The 19865-nt window shown below is 36.4% G+C and overlaps 3 protein-coding genes across 5 annotated transcripts; 2 read left to right on the forward strand and 1 right to left on the reverse strand.

Annotated features, from left to right (window-relative positions):
- The first annotated feature begins 54 nt into the window (after positions 1-54).
- Positions 55-2480, forward strand: LOC100636312 (uncharacterized). Its single transcript, XM_003382973.3, has 11 exons — positions 55-289; positions 503-730; positions 818-968; positions 1021-1136; positions 1222-1362; positions 1419-1560; positions 1611-1794; positions 1849-1925; positions 2013-2110; positions 2159-2254; positions 2303-2480. Exons 1-11 carry the CDS (start codon positions 83-85, stop codon positions 2387-2389), a joined length of 1527 nt encoding a protein of 508 aa, XP_003383021.1. The 5' UTR covers positions 55-82; the 3' UTR covers positions 2390-2480.
- Positions 2481-2608: 128 nt separating this feature from the next.
- LOC105313944 (uncharacterized) lies at positions 2609-3631 on the forward strand. The gene has a single exon (XM_011407774.1). It carries the CDS (start codon positions 2609-2611, stop codon positions 3629-3631), a length of 1023 nt encoding a protein of 340 aa, XP_011406076.1.
- Positions 3632-9561: 5930 nt separating this feature from the next.
- LOC100639844 (DNA replication licensing factor mcm2-like) lies at positions 9562-19858 on the reverse strand. Of its 3 annotated transcripts, XM_019999287.1 has the most exons (22): positions 19768-19858; positions 19667-19724; positions 19465-19585; positions 19143-19312; positions 18150-18232; positions 17934-18105; positions 17535-17644; positions 17368-17477; positions 16982-17189; positions 16601-16735; positions 16307-16498; positions 16144-16237; positions 15847-16097; positions 15412-15501; positions 15287-15361; positions 15080-15154; positions 14913-15032; positions 14744-14857; positions 14463-14645; positions 14181-14339; positions 14093-14107; positions 9562-9697 (listed from the first exon to the last, which is right to left on the reverse strand). In XM_019999287.1, the coding sequence occupies exons 1-22, from the start codon at positions 19771-19773 to the stop codon at positions 9611-9613; spliced, it is 2628 nt and encodes an 875-aa protein (XP_019854846.1). In that variant the 5' UTR covers positions 19774-19858; the 3' UTR covers positions 9562-9610. The 3 variants fall into 3 exon arrangements, with proteins under 3 accessions (XP_019854846.1, XP_019854843.1, XP_003382965.1); XM_019999284.1 differs by lacking the exons at positions 9562-9697; positions 14093-14107 and adding an exon at positions 11083-11296; XM_003382917.2 differs by lacking the exon at positions 9562-9697 and having other exon boundaries at positions 13871-14107.
- Positions 19859-19865: the final 7 nt, after the last annotated feature.

The following is a 19865-nucleotide window of genomic DNA, read 5'->3' on the forward strand; positions in this document are numbered from 1 at the left end:
ACTATAACACGTGGGTGAGTGGGTGTATAGTTACTAGTCACGCCCATCAAAAGGTGTGGCTGGTTGTAGAAATTATCCAAAAATGTTGCCTTTGTACTTGGCGGTTGCTTATTACCTCATTTTAACGCGAGTTATACCGGGTATCTATCAGAACTGGAAGAGAAGGAGACAGCTGACCTTACGGAGGAGAGTAGTGCTCTTCACCCGCTATCCAACCCCAGGGAAAACCAAAACAAGATTAATTCCCGCCCTCGGGGCATCTGGGGCCGCCCACCTTCAGCTGCTAATGGTTAGGAATCCTTTAAAATGCATATGATGATTTTGATTTGAAATAGTTAAAGGGTCCAATTCTATAAAACTAAGATGCATGTAATTTATCTAATATAGAGTATGCAATAATGATGATTTGATTGAAATAATTAAAGGGCCCAATTCTAAAATTAAGATGCATGTAATTGAATATAGACTGTCTATAACAACATCAATTTATATCTCCTTAAAGAGCAATCACATAATGTCCGCGTTAAAGAAGGCTCAGCTTGCCATCAGCAATCTCTGCATTGAAGTGCGTTATTATGGAGGAAGCCAGCAGGACATGGACTACTGGATAGGGAGCAGAGGGTCTGATCCTGTGCTTGTTTATAGGAAACAAGAAGGAGCTGATTTGGGAGAGAGAATGAGCAACGCTCTCTTGGAAGCAATGAAAGAAGGAGCTCAAACTGTCCTAATTGTAAGGATGCAATACAATAAAGCTAGCAATCCTATAGCCTATGGAATCATTGTTTGCATTATGTATTAATCTGTATTATACATATAGGTTGGATCTGATATACCAGGGATATCTCCGGATTTGATTTGTGAAGGATTCAAACTAATAGAAGATGAAAGTTCTGACATTATTCTAGGACCAGCAATTGATGGTGGATACTACACTGTGGGTGCATCAGCAAGAGCTGAAGCTAAAATCAGTGAGTCATTCATGATGAAAGAAATCAAATATTTATTGAAGCATTTTTACAGGTCAGTTATTTAAAGGTATAGATTGGGGGACTGATAAAGTACTCCAGCAACAGATAGAGGCTGCTAGTGCATTAGGATTGAAACTGAAACTACTAGCAACAGAACTTAATGACATTGTAAGTGTTACTACTCAATTCAAACACTTTAATAAATAATGTACATAATTCACCAGTAAACTTTCTCTCCTTCTTCTTACATTAGGATCAAGATGAGGATTTACCAATAGTTCAAAAGTGTATGGGTATCAGTAAAACTGATATATTAAAACCACACTGGTCTATTGTGATACCAGTACTCAATGAATCTCACAACTTGGACAGAGTCATTAGAACACTAGTTGAAGTATGTAAATATTCATGTATTTCAAGCATAAAAATTACCCATTATTACTATAATAGAATGCAGATTCACCTGAAAGATTAGAGATTGTGCTAGCAGACGGTAAGAGCACAGATAATCCTGAGAAAGTTGTGGAGGAACTAAGAAATGAATTTAAAGGAAGAGGAGTAAAACTTAAATTAATTACCTGCAGTCAAAGAGGTTAACTAAACACTTTATTTTTATACACAGTATTACCATTTTTACTTTAGGTAGAGGAGTCCAGTTAAATGAAGGAGCAGCAGCCACCAGTCATAAGCTGCTCATGTTCATACATGCTGACAGTCAGCTACCTGTTCATTATGACTCTAAAGCTATTAATATACTAACTAAACCTGGAGTTACTGCTGGGGCATTTCACTTTGGACTTGATGTACTACATGTAACAGAAAAGAGGTAGAAAAATTAAGAAAAAATAGTTGTACATTGTAAATTAACTATTATATCTAGGAAGGAGGTTTCATGGTGGTTCTTGCAACAGATGAAACTATTAGAGTGGGGGACAAAAAGAAGATCAATACACTATGGTAAGCATGTACTCAGACATGTAAAGGTATATATGTATGCGGAAATAAAGTGGTAATGCATGTATAGTACATGATTGTATTATATAGAATTACCTTATGGTGATCAAGGGTTGTTCATGTGGAGGAATACATTTGATAGTGTGGGAGGTTACCCAATGTACAGACTAATGGAAGACTTTGAAATGGTAGAGACATAATGTCTGCAGTTTAATGTAATGTCAGTGATACAACAGGTTGCAAGACTCAAGAAGATAGGACATATTGGATTTGTTGAAGGTATGCCATTACTGACTTCAGCTAGGAGATGGCAGAAACATGGCTACCTCAAGGTAAAGGACATTCCATTCTTCTTGTACTCCTCCTCTTCCTTCCTATAGATTACTGGTATGAATACATTTATCATAATGGCTTACAAGTGTGGAGTACATCCCAATACTCTAGCCAGGTGGTACTATGGACAGTGAATCAAGACTATTTTTGATATGTATAATCAGAAATGTTTATTATTTAGTTCAAGCTATGTCAAGAATTGCACACAATAACTTTGAGAGTGTAGTACTAATAATTATAGTGCAATAGAATGTACTACTCTAGAGTTGTAGTACTACAATGCAAACTGACGTTTCATGCTATCATGTAATGTTATTGTTTAACATGGGAAAATCCCATGTTCATTGTTTATCATGGCTGCTATCATGGATGATAAATTGAACGGCACTCTTGATGTTCAAGACAGCAATGAGATACAAACAGTAGACTTTCCTAATGAAAATCTACCTAGGGAAGAACTAGTCTCTAGTAAAGAACCTCAAAAAATTCTTGATGAAAAAGAGAAGGAGAAATTTGGGACAAATGATGTACATATCCTTTTCACTGGTCTGTCTGGTGCTGGCAAGTCAACTCTTGTCAATGCTATGCTTGGGAAAGTTCTTGCACGAACTGGCTATGGACCAGATTCCATTGAAGCTCCAAAAAGTTACTATGAGGGAGAGTTTGAAGGAGTAAAGCTACAAGTGTGCGATACAAATGGTTACAGTGAGAGTAATCACAAAATACCTAAGAGTCATCGTTTTAATCTCATCTTGATATGCATAAAGATCACCAATCGTGTTGGTGATAGTGAAATAAATTTTCTGCAAGCTTTAGGAGAAGCACTTGATAAGGAGGCATGGAATAGAACAGTCATTGTTCTAACATTTGCTAATCATCTTATTTACAATTCGAGTATTGAACTTTTGAGAACAAAAGAGGCAAAATGCCAAGCAATAAATGACATAAAGGATAAGTACAAGAAATGTATCAGAAAACACCTTAAAGATTTTATGGATAAAAAAACACTTCGTAACATACCTTTCTGCCTAGCTGGAAAATCAGATCCGTTCGACCCAACAAACAGAGATGCTAGAACGTTACCCACAACAGAAGACTGGCTTGTTGATCTGTGGGAGACTTGTGCAGAACACGTCAGCCCGGAAAATAAGACATGGTTCAGTCGATTATATGACTTCATTAAAAAAATATTACTAAAAATATTAAGAAAAGAAGAGCAGCAAAATGAAGAAAAGCAAGTTAAAGAACAGGATGAACAGGTAGAAGAGCAACAGCACAATGAAGAACGGCAACAAAAGAAAGTTGAAGAGGTTGAGCTTAAAGAAAAGCAAGTTAAAGTTGAAGTGCAACAAAATAATCCAGAAGAAAAATTTTGAATTACAGCTTTTGTTAAAGCTGTGTGTGTGTGTGTGTTAAAATGAGTGTAGTAGATCTATATTATCTTATTATATGTAGAATAAAAATAGTTTTCTTCACAATTTGTAAACAAATTACTAGATAACAATGCATGAGATTGGATATTAATCTGCCGTGCCTGAGAGGATGAGAATGAGAGAGAGAGAGAGAAAAGAATCCGAGATAATTATCTTGTGATGAATGGTTGTTCATGTGGAGGAATGCATTTGATAGTGTGGGAGGTTACCCAATGTACAGACTAATGGAAGACTTTGAAATGGTAGAGACACAATGTCTGCAGTTTAATGTAGTGTGATACAACAAGTTGCAAGACTCAAGAAGATAGGACATATTGGATTTGATGAAGGCTAGTCATTGACTTCAGTTAGGAGATGGCAAAAACATGGCTACCTCAAGGTAATGGACATACTATTATCTTTTGTACTCCTCCTCCTCCTTCCTATAGATTACTATAGTATGAATACATTATAATAATGGCTTACAAATGTCGAGTACATGAATACATTATGATAATGGCTTTAAAATGCAGAGTACATACCAATTTTAGCCAGATGGTACTATACGGACAGCAAGTCAAAGCTATTTTTGATATTTATTATGAGATGTGTTTCTTATTTAGCAATTTCATGGAAAACTGAACACAAATTCTTTTGTGGTCTAGTCTATAGTACTACAAGATATGTATATATTCCAGGAAATGTCTAATAGCAATATTATAATTGCTGGATATTTCCCAGAGACATTTCTTTGCTGTCCATCATCAACATGAGCAATAAATGGAGTGATGCTGATGACAATCTTTATGAAGAGATTGATGAAGTGAGTCCTCCTAATGAAGGCCAGCCCATTGAAGAACCTCCAGCTACTCTCCTTCATAAGAAATACAAGAAGAAATTGGGCAAAAAAGATGTTCACATTCTTTTGACTGGTCTGTCTGGAGCTGGCAAGTCGACTCTTGCCAATGCAATGCTGGGAGAAACAGTTGCACTAACTGGCTGTGGACCAGATTCTGTTGAGGCTTCAAAGAGTTACCATGAAGGAGAGTTTGAAGGAGTAAAGCTACAAGTGTGCGACACAAATGGTTACAGTGAGAGTAACCGCGAAATACCTGAGAGTGATGGCTTCAATCTCATCTTGTTATGCATAAAGATCACCAATCGTGTTGGTGATAGCGAAGTTAATCTCCTGCAAGCTTTAGGAGAAGCATTTGATAAGGAGGCATGGAGTAGAACAGTCATTGTTCTCACGTTTGCCAATTTTCTTACTCAGGATGCCAAGATCGAACTTTTGAAAACAGAAGAGGAAAAATGCCAAGCAATAAAGGAAGTGATGGAGGAGTACAAGGAATCTATTACAAAGCATCTCAGAGGCTACATGAATAATAGAAAAGTTCGCAAAATACCTTTCTGCCTAGCTGGAAAATCTGATCTGTCCGACCCAACAAACAGAGATGCTAGAAAGTTACTGACTACAGAAGACTGGCTTGTTGATCTGTGGGAGATATCTGCAAAGCGCTCTAAGCCCCTACGTGGACAGAAATGGTACAATCGATTGTTTGCTTTCATCAAGAAAACATTCTCAAGGAGAGAAGAACAGAAACAGCATGTTGAAGAAAAGCAAGTTGAAGAAGTTCAAAAAGTTGAGATTGAAGAAAGGAGTTAAAGCAATGATCACGAGGCATCATTTTGAACTGCAATAACATTATCATTAATATCCCTTCTCCTTCATATTGTTACTGTCTGTCAGTTAGTGACTCACGTAGTGATTTATATTATATATAGTAGACTTTGTATATGTAAATTGAAGCTAATTGTAGCTTCAGTTACGGTAATCAAAGAATGTTCATGTAAGTGTGGGAGGTTACAAGTGTACAAACTTTAAAATGGTTAAAAATATAAGACACACACAATATCCTTTGAGAGTGTGCTGTCAAGTATGCATGATACTAGAGCCATAGTATTATAATTAGGTTTGGATGACAAGGAATGCTGTTGCTTAGTAGGACATTCCCCCAGTAAATTCCCGTGCTGTTTATCGACATCACAGCATGGACGGGAACAGCAATCTTGATGCATCAGAAGTTGGTGAGGTACAGACAGTGAACTCTCCTAATGTAAATTTACCCATTGAAGAACCTCAAGCAACCATTGAAGAACCTCAAGCAATCCTTCAGGAAAAACACAAGGAAAAATTTGGCAGATCAGATGTTCACATTCTTTTCACTGGTCTGTCTGGTGCTGGCAAGTCAACTCTTGTCAATGCTATGCTGGGAGAAGTTCTTGCACGAACTGGCTGTGGACCAGATTCCATTGAAGCTCCAAAAAGTTACTATGAGGGAGAATTTGAAGGAGTAAAGCTACAAGTATGCGACACGAATGGTTACAGTGAGAGTAATCACAAAATACCTAAGAGTGATGGTTTCAATCTCATCTTGTTATGCATAAAGATCACCTATCGTGTTGGTGATAGTGAAGTTAATTTGCTACAAGCTTTAGGAGAAGCATTTGATAAAGAGGCATGGAATAGAACAGTCATTGTTCTAACGTTTGCTAATTTTCTTATTGAAGATCCCAAGATCAAACTTTTAAAAATGGAAGAGGCAAAATGCCAAGCAATAAATAACATAATGGAGGAGTACAAGGAATCTATCACAAAGCACCTTGAACGTTACATGGATAAAGAAATGGCCTATAACATACCTTTCTGCCTAGCTGGAATATCTGATCCGTTCAACCCAAAAGAAAGAAGTGTTAGAGAGCTACCCACAACAGAAGACTGGCTTGTTGACCTGTGGGAGACTTGTGCAAACCGAGTTAGCCCTGAAAAGAAAAATTGGTTCGATCAATTATTTGATTTCATTAAAAGACTAATCTTCAAAATATTAAGAAGAGAAGAGCAGCAACAACAGCATGATGAAGAACAGCAAGTTGAAAAAGTTCAAGAAGTTGAGCTTGAAGAAAAAAGTTAGAGCAATGATCAAGAGGAATAACTGCAATAACATTTTATTAATTACCTTTCCCCTTCAAATTGTTATTGTCATTGGCATCACTAGTGATTACCTCGAACACTGTGTAGTTAGTTAGTGATTTGTGTCTGTTAAAAATTACTATAGCAGATTTAACATCTAGTTGTAACTTGGTAAAATTAAACTGATTGTAAAAGCAAGATAGTGCATGTGCACATATGTAACTGGTGTTTATTAATCAGAAAAAAGCACTTTAATAAATTAGGAGAGAGGAATAATCATAAACAATCCCTCCCTCAGAGTGTTTGAATAATAATTTTTCTAAAAAAATTATTGTTTGTAAACAGATTACACTCATAGAATGAGGCAAGAGAGTGAGTGAGAGAGAGAAAGAAGTAGAGTGAAAAAGTATTAGATACAGATTACAGAACTACTTCATGGTGGTCAAAGAAATGCATTTAATGGATATGACCTTGAAATGGTTAGAAATGCCAGGCATATATAAATCTAATGCCTGCAGTTCAATGTAAAATTTAATGTGATGCAACAGGTTGCAAGACTCAAGAAGATAGGACATATTGGATTTATTGAAGGCATCCCATTACTGACTTCAGCTAGGAGATGGTAAACATGGCTACCTGAAGGTAATGGACATACCATTATCCCTTGTACTCTTTCCTTTCTCTGGTATATAAATAGTCTCGCATAGCTAGACTAATACTTTAGTAGCCACAGTGTTAGTCCCATGACCTGTGAATGATGTCATAATAGTTCACAATAATGCTTATCCTTTAATAGCAGTCACGAATAGCTATTCACTTGTGATCAGTAATAATGGCAGAGAAACAAGAAGACAGCGATGATGTTACAAATGTACCAGGGCCTAACGAGGATCGTCCTGAAGATCCCACACCCAGAGGTCCAATCATTTGTGATAAGACCAAGACACACCTTCAGCAATTACAGAAACCTGTTCACATTCTTTTCGCTGGTCTGGCTGGAGCTGGCAAGTCAACTCTTGTCAACACTACACTAGGGAAAGTTGTTGCACCTGTTGTCTCTGGACCAAATTCGACTGAAGTTTCAAAAAATTACTACGAAGGAGAGTTCGAGGGAGTACAGCTAAAAGTGTACGATACAAATGATTATAATAAGAGTAACGAAGAAATACCTGAAAGTAATCGGTTTGATCTTATCTTTGTATGCATCAAGATAACCAATCGCCTTAGTGATAGTGAAGAGAAATTTTTGCAAGCTTTAGGTAAAGAACTTGATAAGGAGGCATGGAAAAGAACAGTCATTGTTCTAACGTTTGCTAATCTTCTTGTTCAAGATCCCACAATTAAGTATATGCCTACTGAAAAGGAGAAACACGAAGCAATAAATGACATAAAGGAGGAGTATGAGAAATGTATCAGAAAGCTCCTTGAAGGTCACATGGATAAAGAAACAGCTCATAGCATACCTTTCTGCCTAGCTGGAGAGTCCAATCCACATGATCTATCAGATAGAAGTGTTAGAAAGTTACCAACTACAGAAGATTGGCTCGTTGATCTGTGGAAAACAGTCAAAACATTTCCAGTTCATAGCAACCCTGAAATTAAAATTAAACCATGGTTTGATCGATTCATTGAGTACTTACTAAAAATGCTGTCTCAAGTTTGCAGATTTTGCAAATCTGTATGGAAATGTGATTGTGAAAGCCTACTTATTGGAGGAACTGTTAATTGAATAACTGTTCTCGCTTCCCTTTGCTATTATCTACTCTTGCTATTAGCTACTGCCTGCCTACTGTTTCTAAATGTGCTGTTAAAATTAATAGTAAATGTTATAATAATTTATTATAAAAGTAATAGTTTTGGAAACTTTTCTACATTAATTTTCATTTGCCCATACCTCAGTACTATCATAAATGTACCATGGAACAAAAAACAATTTGTCTTTTGATCATCATTAGTAATCAAATTATCAAAGAGAATAATATAACTCATAGCAAAGTCGTGTTCCAGCTACACTGTCAAAACAAGTAGATGAATAGAGATAATTAGGCCACCTAGTTCTCTTTGTTTTTCATTATGGACTACTCATTATGCCTTTATAGTAGCAATAAATGAACTATAGTCACAAGTGACCAGTGATAATGGTAGAAAAACCAGATGATGACAGCAGCACTCAAGTAATTTGGTTTGATCAATTATTTGATTTCATTAAGAGAATAATCTTCAAAATATTAAAAAAAGAGCAGCAACAACATAATGCAGCATGATGAAGAACAGCAATTTGAAGTTCAAAAAGTTGATCTTGAAGAAAGAAGTTAGAGCAATGATCAAGAGGAATAACTGCAATGAAGTGGACAGAGGTCCAGTAACCGGACACGGTTATTCAGAGCTAGAGCTCTGGTAATAGGGGCTTCTGCAATAACAATTTTATCAATTTCCTTTCTCCCTCATATTGTTACTGCCATTGGTATCGCTCAGAGTTGAAAATAAGAAATTATTTTGAGTGAGCAAAATGAGCACCAAATAATATAAATATTCCACTCTTGGTGAGCTAAGAGCACTAGTACTACTATAAGCTAGACTGATTAGTTTGCCATTTTAATTGCTGCAGCACATGCACACACATGTGTTTATTATGGGTGAGGTTTTTAATAATTAATAGACTTTAGTTAGTGCGCAATTGGCTCACCAAGTAGAATATTTTGAAGTAAAATGGTGCTCATTAGGGAAAAATTGGTGCTTAGCATCAAACCTCAAACTTTGTGTAGTTATATATAGTTTAGTGAGAATAGTGACTTGTGTGTCTGTTAAAATTACTTAATATCTTATAGCAAGAGTAGATAACTTGCAAATGATACTGATTGTAAAAGCAAACTAGCCTCATCAATCAGAAAAAGCTCTTTACAAATTTAAGGTACATGTACAAATTGGGAGAGAAATAACCATGAACAATCCCTCCCTCTCTCTCAGAGTGTTTAAATAATAATTTTCCTCTTCTTGTCATAAGAAAATTTATTATTTGTAAACAGATTACACTCATAGAATGAGGCAAGAGAGTGAATGTTAATCTTAAAGGATATACCACTCTCTCTTGTACTCCTCTTCTTCCTAGATGGCATGAATACATTTATTATTATGATGGCTGATAGTAAAAATACATTTATTCCTATGAAAAACATTCATAATGATGGCTTACACAAAGTGGTGTACATCCCAATACTTGAGCCAGGTGGTACTACGGACACTGAATCAAATTTACTTTAAAATGTACAAATGTCAATAGTAAGTCATCCATCATTATGTCATAAAATTTCACAGTATATAGAGTGCAGTTGATTTAGCCATTCCTGTCTTAATAGTAAACATGAATTAGCATAGGTGATAGAGTAATAGATAATAGTTTCCTTTCCTCTCTTATCAATGATGAAAGGATATTCCCAGCAGGCAAATTCCCTTTGCTGTTTACCGAGATGGGTGATCAATGGAACAGCAATCTTGATGTACAAGATGATGTTGAGGTACAAACAGTGGACTCTCCTAATGAGAATCTACCTAGAGAGCTATTGGAAGAACCTCAAGCAACAATCCTTCAAGAAGAACACAAGGAGAAATTGGGAAATAAGCCTGTTCACATTCTTTTCACTGGACTGGCTGGTGCTGGCAAGTCAACTCTTGTCAATGTCATGCTGGCAAAAGTTCTAGCACAAACTGGCTATGGACCAGATTCGATTGAGGCTTCAAAGAGTCACTATGAAGGAGAGTTTGAGGGAGTACAGCTACGAGTGTATGATACATGTGGTTATAGTACTGAGAGTAACCACAAAATACCTAAGAGTGACAGTTTTGATCTCATCTTGATATGCATAAAGATAACTAACCGTCTTAGTGATAGCGAAATCAAGTTGCTGAAAGCTTTAGGAAAAGCACTTGATAAGGAGGCATGGAAAAGGACAGTCATTGTTCTAACATTTGCTAATCTTCTTCTTAAGGATAACAAGATAAAATATTTGGCAACAGAAGAGGCAAAATGCCAAGCAATGAATGACCTAATGGAGGATTACAAGAGATCAATCACAAAGCACCTTGAAGGCCACATGGATAAAGAAACAGCTCATAGCATACCTTTCTGCCTAGCTGGAGAGTCTCACCCACATGATCCGACAATAAAAGGTGTTAGAAAGTTACCCACAACAGAAGATTGGCTCGTTGATCTGTGGGAGACATGTGCAAACCGTGTTAACCCTGAAATTAGATCATGGTTTGATCGTTTGATTGAGATAATACTGGAACTACTCTCAAGAATAAAAGAAAGAAGACAACAACAACAGCATGATAAAAAAGTTGAGCTTAAAGAAATAGCCAGTTGAAGAACAAGACAATCAAGAGGAATCAAATCATATTGAATTAGAATAACATTTTAAAATTCCCTTCCTTTGCATTATTATGTGCTTGTAAAGTTAGCAGAATACATTGTATAATAGTTAGTTTATTCATAAGATATTAACTAAGATGAGAATATGAAGTACTCATAAACAATCCCTCCCTCTCTCTCAGAGTGTTTGAATAATAATTTTCCTCTTTTTGTCATAAGAAAATTTATTGTTTGCCAACAGATTACACTCATAGAATGAGGCAAGAGAGTGAATGTTAATCTGTCGTGCCTGAGAGAGAGACAGAGGCAAAAGAGAATGAAAACCTTACATCTACCAATATCTTTAATCTCCTTACTTTCTCCACTAAGTCTTCTTCTAGTACTTCAATAATGTTATGCACATCACTGCCATAGCAATTAATCGTGTTTGCTATGGCAGTGATGTGCAAGATTGAAGTACCAGAGAAGACTTAGTGGGAAAAGGTATACTGGTATCTTAAAGGGTAGGTTCAATGTATTTATTTTATTGGCTTAATATGATTGCTTGACCATAATAATGATGTGTCCTAGCTCCAATTGTCTAAATTTAAATTTATTCACTGAAATATAAGCCTTCAAAAATGCCCATTTTTGCTTCCTGTTGGTGATATGATGTAGCTAAATGTGACATTATTAGGGGCATAGCTCACTGCAGCTAAATTCATTGTTGTACAGGGGAAAATAATCCTTTATTCTTAATGTAATAGTACTAATTCAAAAATTGGGACCATTATCTTTTGTTATCCACTTACGTGGTGTATTATGGATTTTTTTTCTTGCAGTTTCATGCTTAGAATAATGAAAGCTAATGATCCCAATCATTAAATCAGTGCTTGGCAATAGGCATGAGAATAAAGGATTATTTCCCTTGTTACAGCAAGCTCCCCAGTGATGTCATGGTTAGCCACACCCACATACAGGAAGTAAAATGAAATGAGGCTCGTATCTCAGTGAATAAATTTTTGAACAATTATGGGTATGGTCAGGCAATCACATTAAGCCAATAAAATAAATAAAACAAAAATACATTGAACTTACACTTAAATTATTAATATGTGCACATGCAAGTTTTAGTATACCGTACAGCTGGTTAATTTTGCGGAGAAAAATTTTGCGAATCCTTAAAAAATAACCTGGTTTGCGGATTAAATATTTGCGGTTTTGACAGTTATTGTAGCATTATCTACTGTGGTCATGCATGAATTTCATTATTTTGCGGATTTAAATTTTGCGCTTTAAATGGAATCGCAAACTCGCAAAATTTAATTCCCCGCAAATATTTCCTGCTGTACGGCTAGTACCTGCTGTTCATTAACATGTACATGTACTAGGTATATGGGGGTTGGGAGAAATGTACTCATGAGCAATCCCTCCCACTCTCTCAGAGTATTTCGATTATAATTTTTGCAGTGGCGGATCTAGGGGGGATCCATGGGTTCCATGGAACCCCCCCCTTAGGCAGAAGTTGCAATTTTCCTTCATTTTATAATTAAAATTAATGAGCCCCACCTACTTAAGTGAAATGGAACCCCCCCTTTTAATTTTTCTAGATCCACCAGTGTCAACAGATTACACTCATAGAATGAGGAAAGATAGTGAATATTCAAGCGTAGAGTATGTCCTATACTTTAGCCATGTGGCAGTTACGGTCCGTGAATCAAAGCTTATTTAAAACGTACAAATGTCAATAATAGCTATCATTACGTCATAAAATCACACATTATACTATACATATAGTTAGTTAATTTTAATTGCTATTCCAATAATGTTGGCAGAGACAAAACATCATATAACAAAACATATAGGACATTCCCCAGGGAAAATCCCTTTCCTGTTTACCGACATGGATGATGAATGGAACAGCAATCTTGATGTACAAGATGATGATGTTGAGATACAACCAGTGACCTTTCCTAATGAAAATATACCTAGAGTGCCATTAGAAGAACCTCAAGCAACAATCCTTCAAGAAGAACACAAAGAGAAATTGGGCAATAAGCCTGTTCACATTCTTTTCACTGGACTGGCTGGTGCTGGCAAGTCGACTCTTGTCAATGTCATGCTGGCAAAAGTTCTAGCACAAACTGGCTGTGGACCAGATTCCATTAAAGCTTCAAAAAGTTACTATGAAGGAGAGTTTGAGGGAGTACAGCTACGAGTGTATGATACATATGGTTATAGTACTGAGAGTAACCACAAAATACCTAAGAGTGACAGTTTTGATCTCATCTTGATATGCATAAAAATAACCAACCGTCTTAGTGATAGCGAAATCAAGTTGCTGAAAGCTTTAGGAAAAGCACTTGATAAGGAGGCATGGAAAAGGACAGTTATTGTTCTAACGTTTGCTAATCTTCTTCTTCAGGATAGCAAGATCAAATATTTGGCATCAGAAGAGGCAAAATGCCAAGCAATGAAAGACCTAATGGAGGATTACAAGAGATCAATCACAAAGCACCTTGAAGGCCACATGGATAAAGAAACAGCTCATAGCATACCTTTCTGCCTAGCTGGAGAGTCTCACCCACATGATCCGACAATAAAAGGTGTTAGAAAGTTACCCACAACAGAAGATTGGCTCGTTGATCTGTGGGAGACATGTGCAAACCGTGTTAACCCTGAAATTAGATCATGGTTTGATCGTTTGATTGAGATAATACTGGAACTACTCTCAAGAATAAAAGAAAGAAGACAACAACAACAGCATGATGAAAAAATTGAGCTTAAAGAGCATGCTAAACAGCGAGTTGAAGAAAAAGACAATCAAGAGGAATCAAACCATATTGAATTGTAACATTTTTAAAATTCCCTTCCCTTTGCATTATTAATGTCTGTCTTTGTGATTTATGTGCTTGTAAAGTTAGCAGAATACACTGTAGTTAGTTTATTCATAAGATATTAACTAAGATGAGGATATGAAGTACTCATGAACAATCCCTCCTTCTCTCTCTCAGAGTGTTTGAATAATAATTTTCCTCTTCTTGTCATAAGAAAATTTATTGTTTGCAAACAGATCACACTCATAGAATGAGGAAAGAGAGTGAATATTAATCTGTCGTGCCTGAGAGAGAGAGTGAGAGGCAAAGAGAGAAAGAAAAAAAACTTTACATCTACCATTATTCAAATCTCCTTACCTTTTCCACTAAGTCTTCTTCTGGTACTTCAATAATGTCATGCACATCACTGCCATAACGATTACGATTATAACTCATCTGGTTACTGGCCAGCTGCTTCAGTATGAACAACAAGAGCTCATTATTGTCTTTCTTGTACGCCAAATACCGGGAAAAGGCCTATACATGCAAAAATACATACATGTACACGTACATGTATAAACGTAATGAAATATTTAATAGTCATTTTAGCAAGAAATAGAGAGAGTGGTACTGTACATGTACATGTCCAATTGTCCATACCTTTCTCATTGTCTTCATTATTGAGTATTTCTGTGTGTCTATAAAGCTCTCCAGCATCACTCTTATTGCCATGTTCACGTCTTCGTCTATCACAAAATCCCTCAGATGCATCTTAGCATGAGCCTCTGATATCCTTATGAGAGACTCAATGTGTCTAGCAGTGACTGGTATACTGCCTGTCCTCTACAAAATAAAAATAATAAATAAATTATACAAGTAAACAAACAAACAAACAAACAAATAAAACAAAAATATTTACATAAATAAAATAAATAAATTACCAGTGATTCCCTGCGCAATTCGGCATAAAGTTTAGGTACTTTATCAGTATCCATTTGACTAATGCTGGGATGAACCCTCTCCTTAGCATACACTATGTACTTCCTTAAAGCATCCTATGATCATAGTAATAATATCAACCAGTGCATGGTACCATTGGGTTGTACATACTTGTGGTATTGGCTCAACATTATTTCTTGAAGGAAGAGAGAACTGTCCTTCATTGGCACTATCATTTGATGGATGATGAAAGATGTGACTGTCCACAACAAAGTTAGCCAATAATTCATCCTAGAGGGAGAGAAAAAAATTAAAAGTTGTTTTTCTTTTTTTCTAACCTCTACAGGATCCACTATATCTCTTACGACACAAAGAATATCAAAACGAGAGAGAATTGGTTCAGTCAAATCAACCTAAAGATCATCAATAATTATACACAATCTACACATACGTGTATAATGTACATGTACATGTACGGTGTACATGTAATTACATGTAGTCTTAGTCTTACATGTACAGGTGTAGTAGCTACCACCAAAACTCACATTTTCAGAGAAGTTTGACGAAGGATCATAACGACCACCGATTGGATTGGCAGCTGCAATAATGGAGCATCTTGCCTACAAAGTATAGGTCCTAAATTAAAACAATTATTAACGTAATATATTACTTGAAGTGATGTGACAATTCCAGCCTTTGATATTGATATGCTTTGCTGTTCCATTGCTTCGTGAATACTAGTACGATCCTGATCATTCATCTTAAGGGAAAGAGGAAAATGTTCTCAAACAGTTGGCATGAATAAGTAATAACAATGACTACAATGCATGAAAGCTTTTAGTACAAACTTTCTACACAGCATTCTTAAGGACATCAATATGCATCAGAAAATGTAATACAAATTGGTGGTAATTTTGTTAGCCATTTTTGGAAAAAATCATGCCCCTTTTTTCCCCAAAAATAACTAATTTGTAAATTCTACTTGGAATCAGCTCAAACTTTATACATACAGTGTAGCATAAGGACATCAATACATGTACATGTACTAGCAGAACCAATTTTAGAAATGTCACTCAGTCAAAATTTTTAATTTTTTAAGTCTAACCTTATCAAATTCATCAATAAGACACACCCCTTTATCTGCAAGGACCAGCGCTCCAGCCTCCAACGTCCATTCTTTAGTCAGTGGACTCCTCTGTACATAGGCCGTGAGACCAACAGCAGAGGCGCCCTGACCGGTTGTAAAAACAGGTCTGGGGGCTATCTTTTCCATGTACTTGAGGAACTGAGACTTGGCTGTTCCAGGGTCTCCACAAAGCAGCACGTTAATGTCACCCCTCACTTTATGCTTACCACCTAAAATATGATTTCATTAAAATAGTGATGAGATTAGGTATTGTACCTGGGTTTTTAGGGAGTCCACCAAAGAGGCTTAGAGCCATTGCTCTTTTTACATCCTCGTGACCAAAAACTGAGGGAGCCATGCTTGCAAAAATCTAATTAAAAAAGAAATAAATGAATTTGTTTTTTTTTCAATAATTTTCTCCCCCTCCTCTCTCTCTTACTCTTTCACTAATGTTCTCATCCCGTGCTAAAGTGTGTATCATCTTAATGTCATCGTCAGTAAGAGATTCAACGGCCATCTTGTCATCTTTCCTAACAATATAGTTAGCCTGTATGACAGTAGCAAAGACAGGGAAGCCATTAGCAGTGTTGAGCGAGCCATCATAGTTATGAGTGTATATACCAGTCAGCTCCTGCAGAGAGAGAGAGAGGGGGGAGGGAGGGAGGGGGAGAGAGAGAGAGGAAGAGAGAGAGAGAGGGGGAAAGGTAATAATTTATAAAATTATTACACTAACAATTTCATCTCCTGGTCTACAGGAGTCAACAAGATCAGCTAAGAGGATGACATCTTTTGAGCGAGGGAGACGACCAGCTGCAACCTTACCAGGACTCTCTTGAATTGTAATCTTCTGATAGTTCTGATACAAAGTCTAAGGAAGCAAAAATAAAGAATAAATATACATGTAATAATGTACATGTACATGTGTAATAATAATGTACATGTATAATATTAATGTACATCTACATGTACATTGCACATGTACATTATGACATGCATTATTACTATAAATATCTGTACATTTACAGCAATAATTAATTACAATCATTTTACTATGAATAGTAAATAATGACCTAACTAAATAAAATGACCTAATAAAATGATAAAGCTTCCTTACTTGTTCCATGTTTATTTCAAAGGGGCCGCTTGACTGACACTCTGGGCAGTTCCCAGGCTTAACTTCCTGATCCTGTTTCTGATAAAACGGCCCAAGGATAAAATCACATTTCTGACAATCATATTTAATCATCTTCAGCTGGGGGAGGATACCAGTGGAGCTGGTCACAACACCAGTTGTCTTTATCAACTGGTTCAGGTGAAGTTGCCTGAGAAGAGGTAGAGTATATACAATACCACGTATAGGCTAGATATTTTGCAGGTATAAAATTTCGTGATTTGGCTAGGTTTGGGTGCATTAATGTATGTGCAAAATTTTTCAAAATACATAAATCACGGAATTTAATCTTCGTATGTAACATGATCAATGTGTCATCATTCCATTACCTTAATGATCTGAGGTCTTCAATAAGTGGTAAGTCTGATATCCTGACATGAATATCAGATACAATCCTAATGTAGTTTGGATACATTGAGAGTACAACTTCTTTTGCAGCCTGTGAAAGAGAGAAAGAGAGAGTCAGAAATGGTTAAAAAGTTTTCCAGATGGTTACCTCATCAAAAATTTCCAGCATTTCTGCTGGGGCCTCGGGTAAGAAGTAAGCGACAACGTGTTCCACACTGGCTAATGCACTGTAGTTAACAACAATACTCTCTTTATTCTCTGGGAATAGTAAAAATTATTATACATGTAATTTGATGTAAACATGTACATGTATATGTGCATGTCACTGTCACCTACATGTACATTACATGTCTTTTATTCTCTCTCCCTCTTCCTTCCCTCTCTTTTCCCCTCCCTCTTCCTCTCTTTTCCCCTCCTTCTTCCTCTCTCTCTCTCTTTTTCCCTCCATCTCTCTTTCCCTTTCTCCCCCTCTCCCCCTTTTTCCCTCTCTCTTTCCCTTTCTCCCTCTCTCTCTTCCTTTTTTCCTCCTTCTCTCCCTCTTCTCTACCTTCACACATCTGTCTGATCTTCTCTCTGTATATATTAGTTCCATTCTCAATGTGAGTTGCAAGGAATCTTTTAAAACGAGCTTTGATCTCAGCCCGAGGGACGGCCATGCTCACCCACTCACGGACAGTGTGTCCTCTCTGATCCTCAAGGTTCTCAATAGTTTCCACAACCTATTAATAATAATAATAATTATTATTATTATTATTATCATTACATCCTCCATTGCTTCTTCCATTCCAGGTTCTCTACGTCTCCTACTAGACAATGGTGGAGCAGTTTCATCATCTTCACTTTCATCTACATCATATAAAGTATAAAAATAGAGAATTCACTCATAGCTATATCTGGTGAAATACCCTGTACTATCAGACATGGGGCAAGTGCTTTGGTGCTTGAATACTTAAGGCTGGTTCGCAATATGACGTTAGGCCAACATACCGTCAATTTTTAATCAAAAGCGTGGGCAATTTGACCTTTTGACGCATCCTTTCCACTAGAATAGAAACAGATTCTAATTCAGCGTCAACGTAACGTCAGGGCTAGCATAATATTGTGAACCAGCCTTAAAGCACACCACTGCCAAATACTTGTAATGTATTTAAGTACTTTTATTAAATCTGGTACTTGTACTTAGTACAGAGAAAATATCAAAGTACTTTCAAGTACTCTTGGTACTTTGAAATGTGAAAATATCCCAACACAAAATATAGCAACGTGAAAATATCCCAGTATATGGTACTTTGAACATTAACAAGAGCTAAGGTTGAGCTAACAAGTTAAGGTGTAAATTGTAATAGATTTATGAATTCGGCAAATTTATACTATGTCAGTGAACTTCTCATAAACATCATAGTCTATATATTCCAGTGCTTAAGTTCTCTATTGAAGTACTAATACTTTACTCATTACAGCTACTGAAACTATTACATACTCGTACTAGACCTTTAAAATTTGTAAAGTACTCAAAATGTATTTAAATAGTTTATATAGTACTTTGCCCTATAAGTACAGGGACTTTGATCAGATTTTTGAGCAACTTTAAAAATTTGTAAACATCTAATTGTGATCAGAATCAGCTCAAACTTTCTACATAGCATAAGAACATGTATATGCAACAGGAAAAAAATAAAAATTAAGAATTGTCTCTAAACCATTTTTGACAAAATTCGGCAGATCATGTACTACCATAGTTACCCCAACAACATACCATAAAGAAGACCAGGCCTCATTCTTCCCTGAGAGAGTGCCTCTTGTCTGTCTCTCTTTCTCATTTCTCTCTCGGCAGCTGCTCTAGCATCAGCCGGCATAGCCTCATAGTCTTCATCATCAACAACATTCTCATCATACACATCAAGATGAGGCATAGGACGATAATCACTAAAAGATTAAAAAAACATTATATAATTATTAATAATATCTAAAAGACATACATGCACAATAAGATCTTAAAACAAGGTAGGTGCTCATTTTTTAAAGCATTTGCGTTGACGTTATTATTTTAATAATTATTCTAATTATTGCCCACACACCGTTCCATGTTGTCTCCAAAAAGCTCCTCCCCCTCCTCTTCCTCCATCACAACTGATTCATTTCCTAACAGAGCGTCTCTCTCATCTTCAAAAGGACTCAAGGGCTCTTCTACACCTCCACCTATTAAAATAAATATATAAATAATATAATAAATCAATAAAAATATTATAATAAAATGGCGGAGGAGAAAGAGCTGTTAACCTGCAGGTGTTTCAGGAGGACTGCTCGGCTCACCAAAACTACTAGATAAAATGTTTTCCTGTGGGGAGAAATAGAGAATTAAAAGATAAGGATTGACTTACCGCCATTGTCAGTGCTTAGAGGAGAGAGAGGGTGGATTTTATTTCCCGCGAAAATAAGGCACTACCCGCCAAAGTACCACGTGATGTTCACGTGTAAA

Source organism: Amphimedon queenslandica, unplaced genomic scaffold (genome assembly GCF_000090795.2).
Source record: "Amphimedon queenslandica unplaced genomic scaffold, v1.1 AMPQUscaffold_13516, whole genome shotgun sequence".
NCBI lineage: Eukaryota > Metazoa > Porifera > Demospongiae > Haplosclerida > Niphatidae > Amphimedon > Amphimedon queenslandica.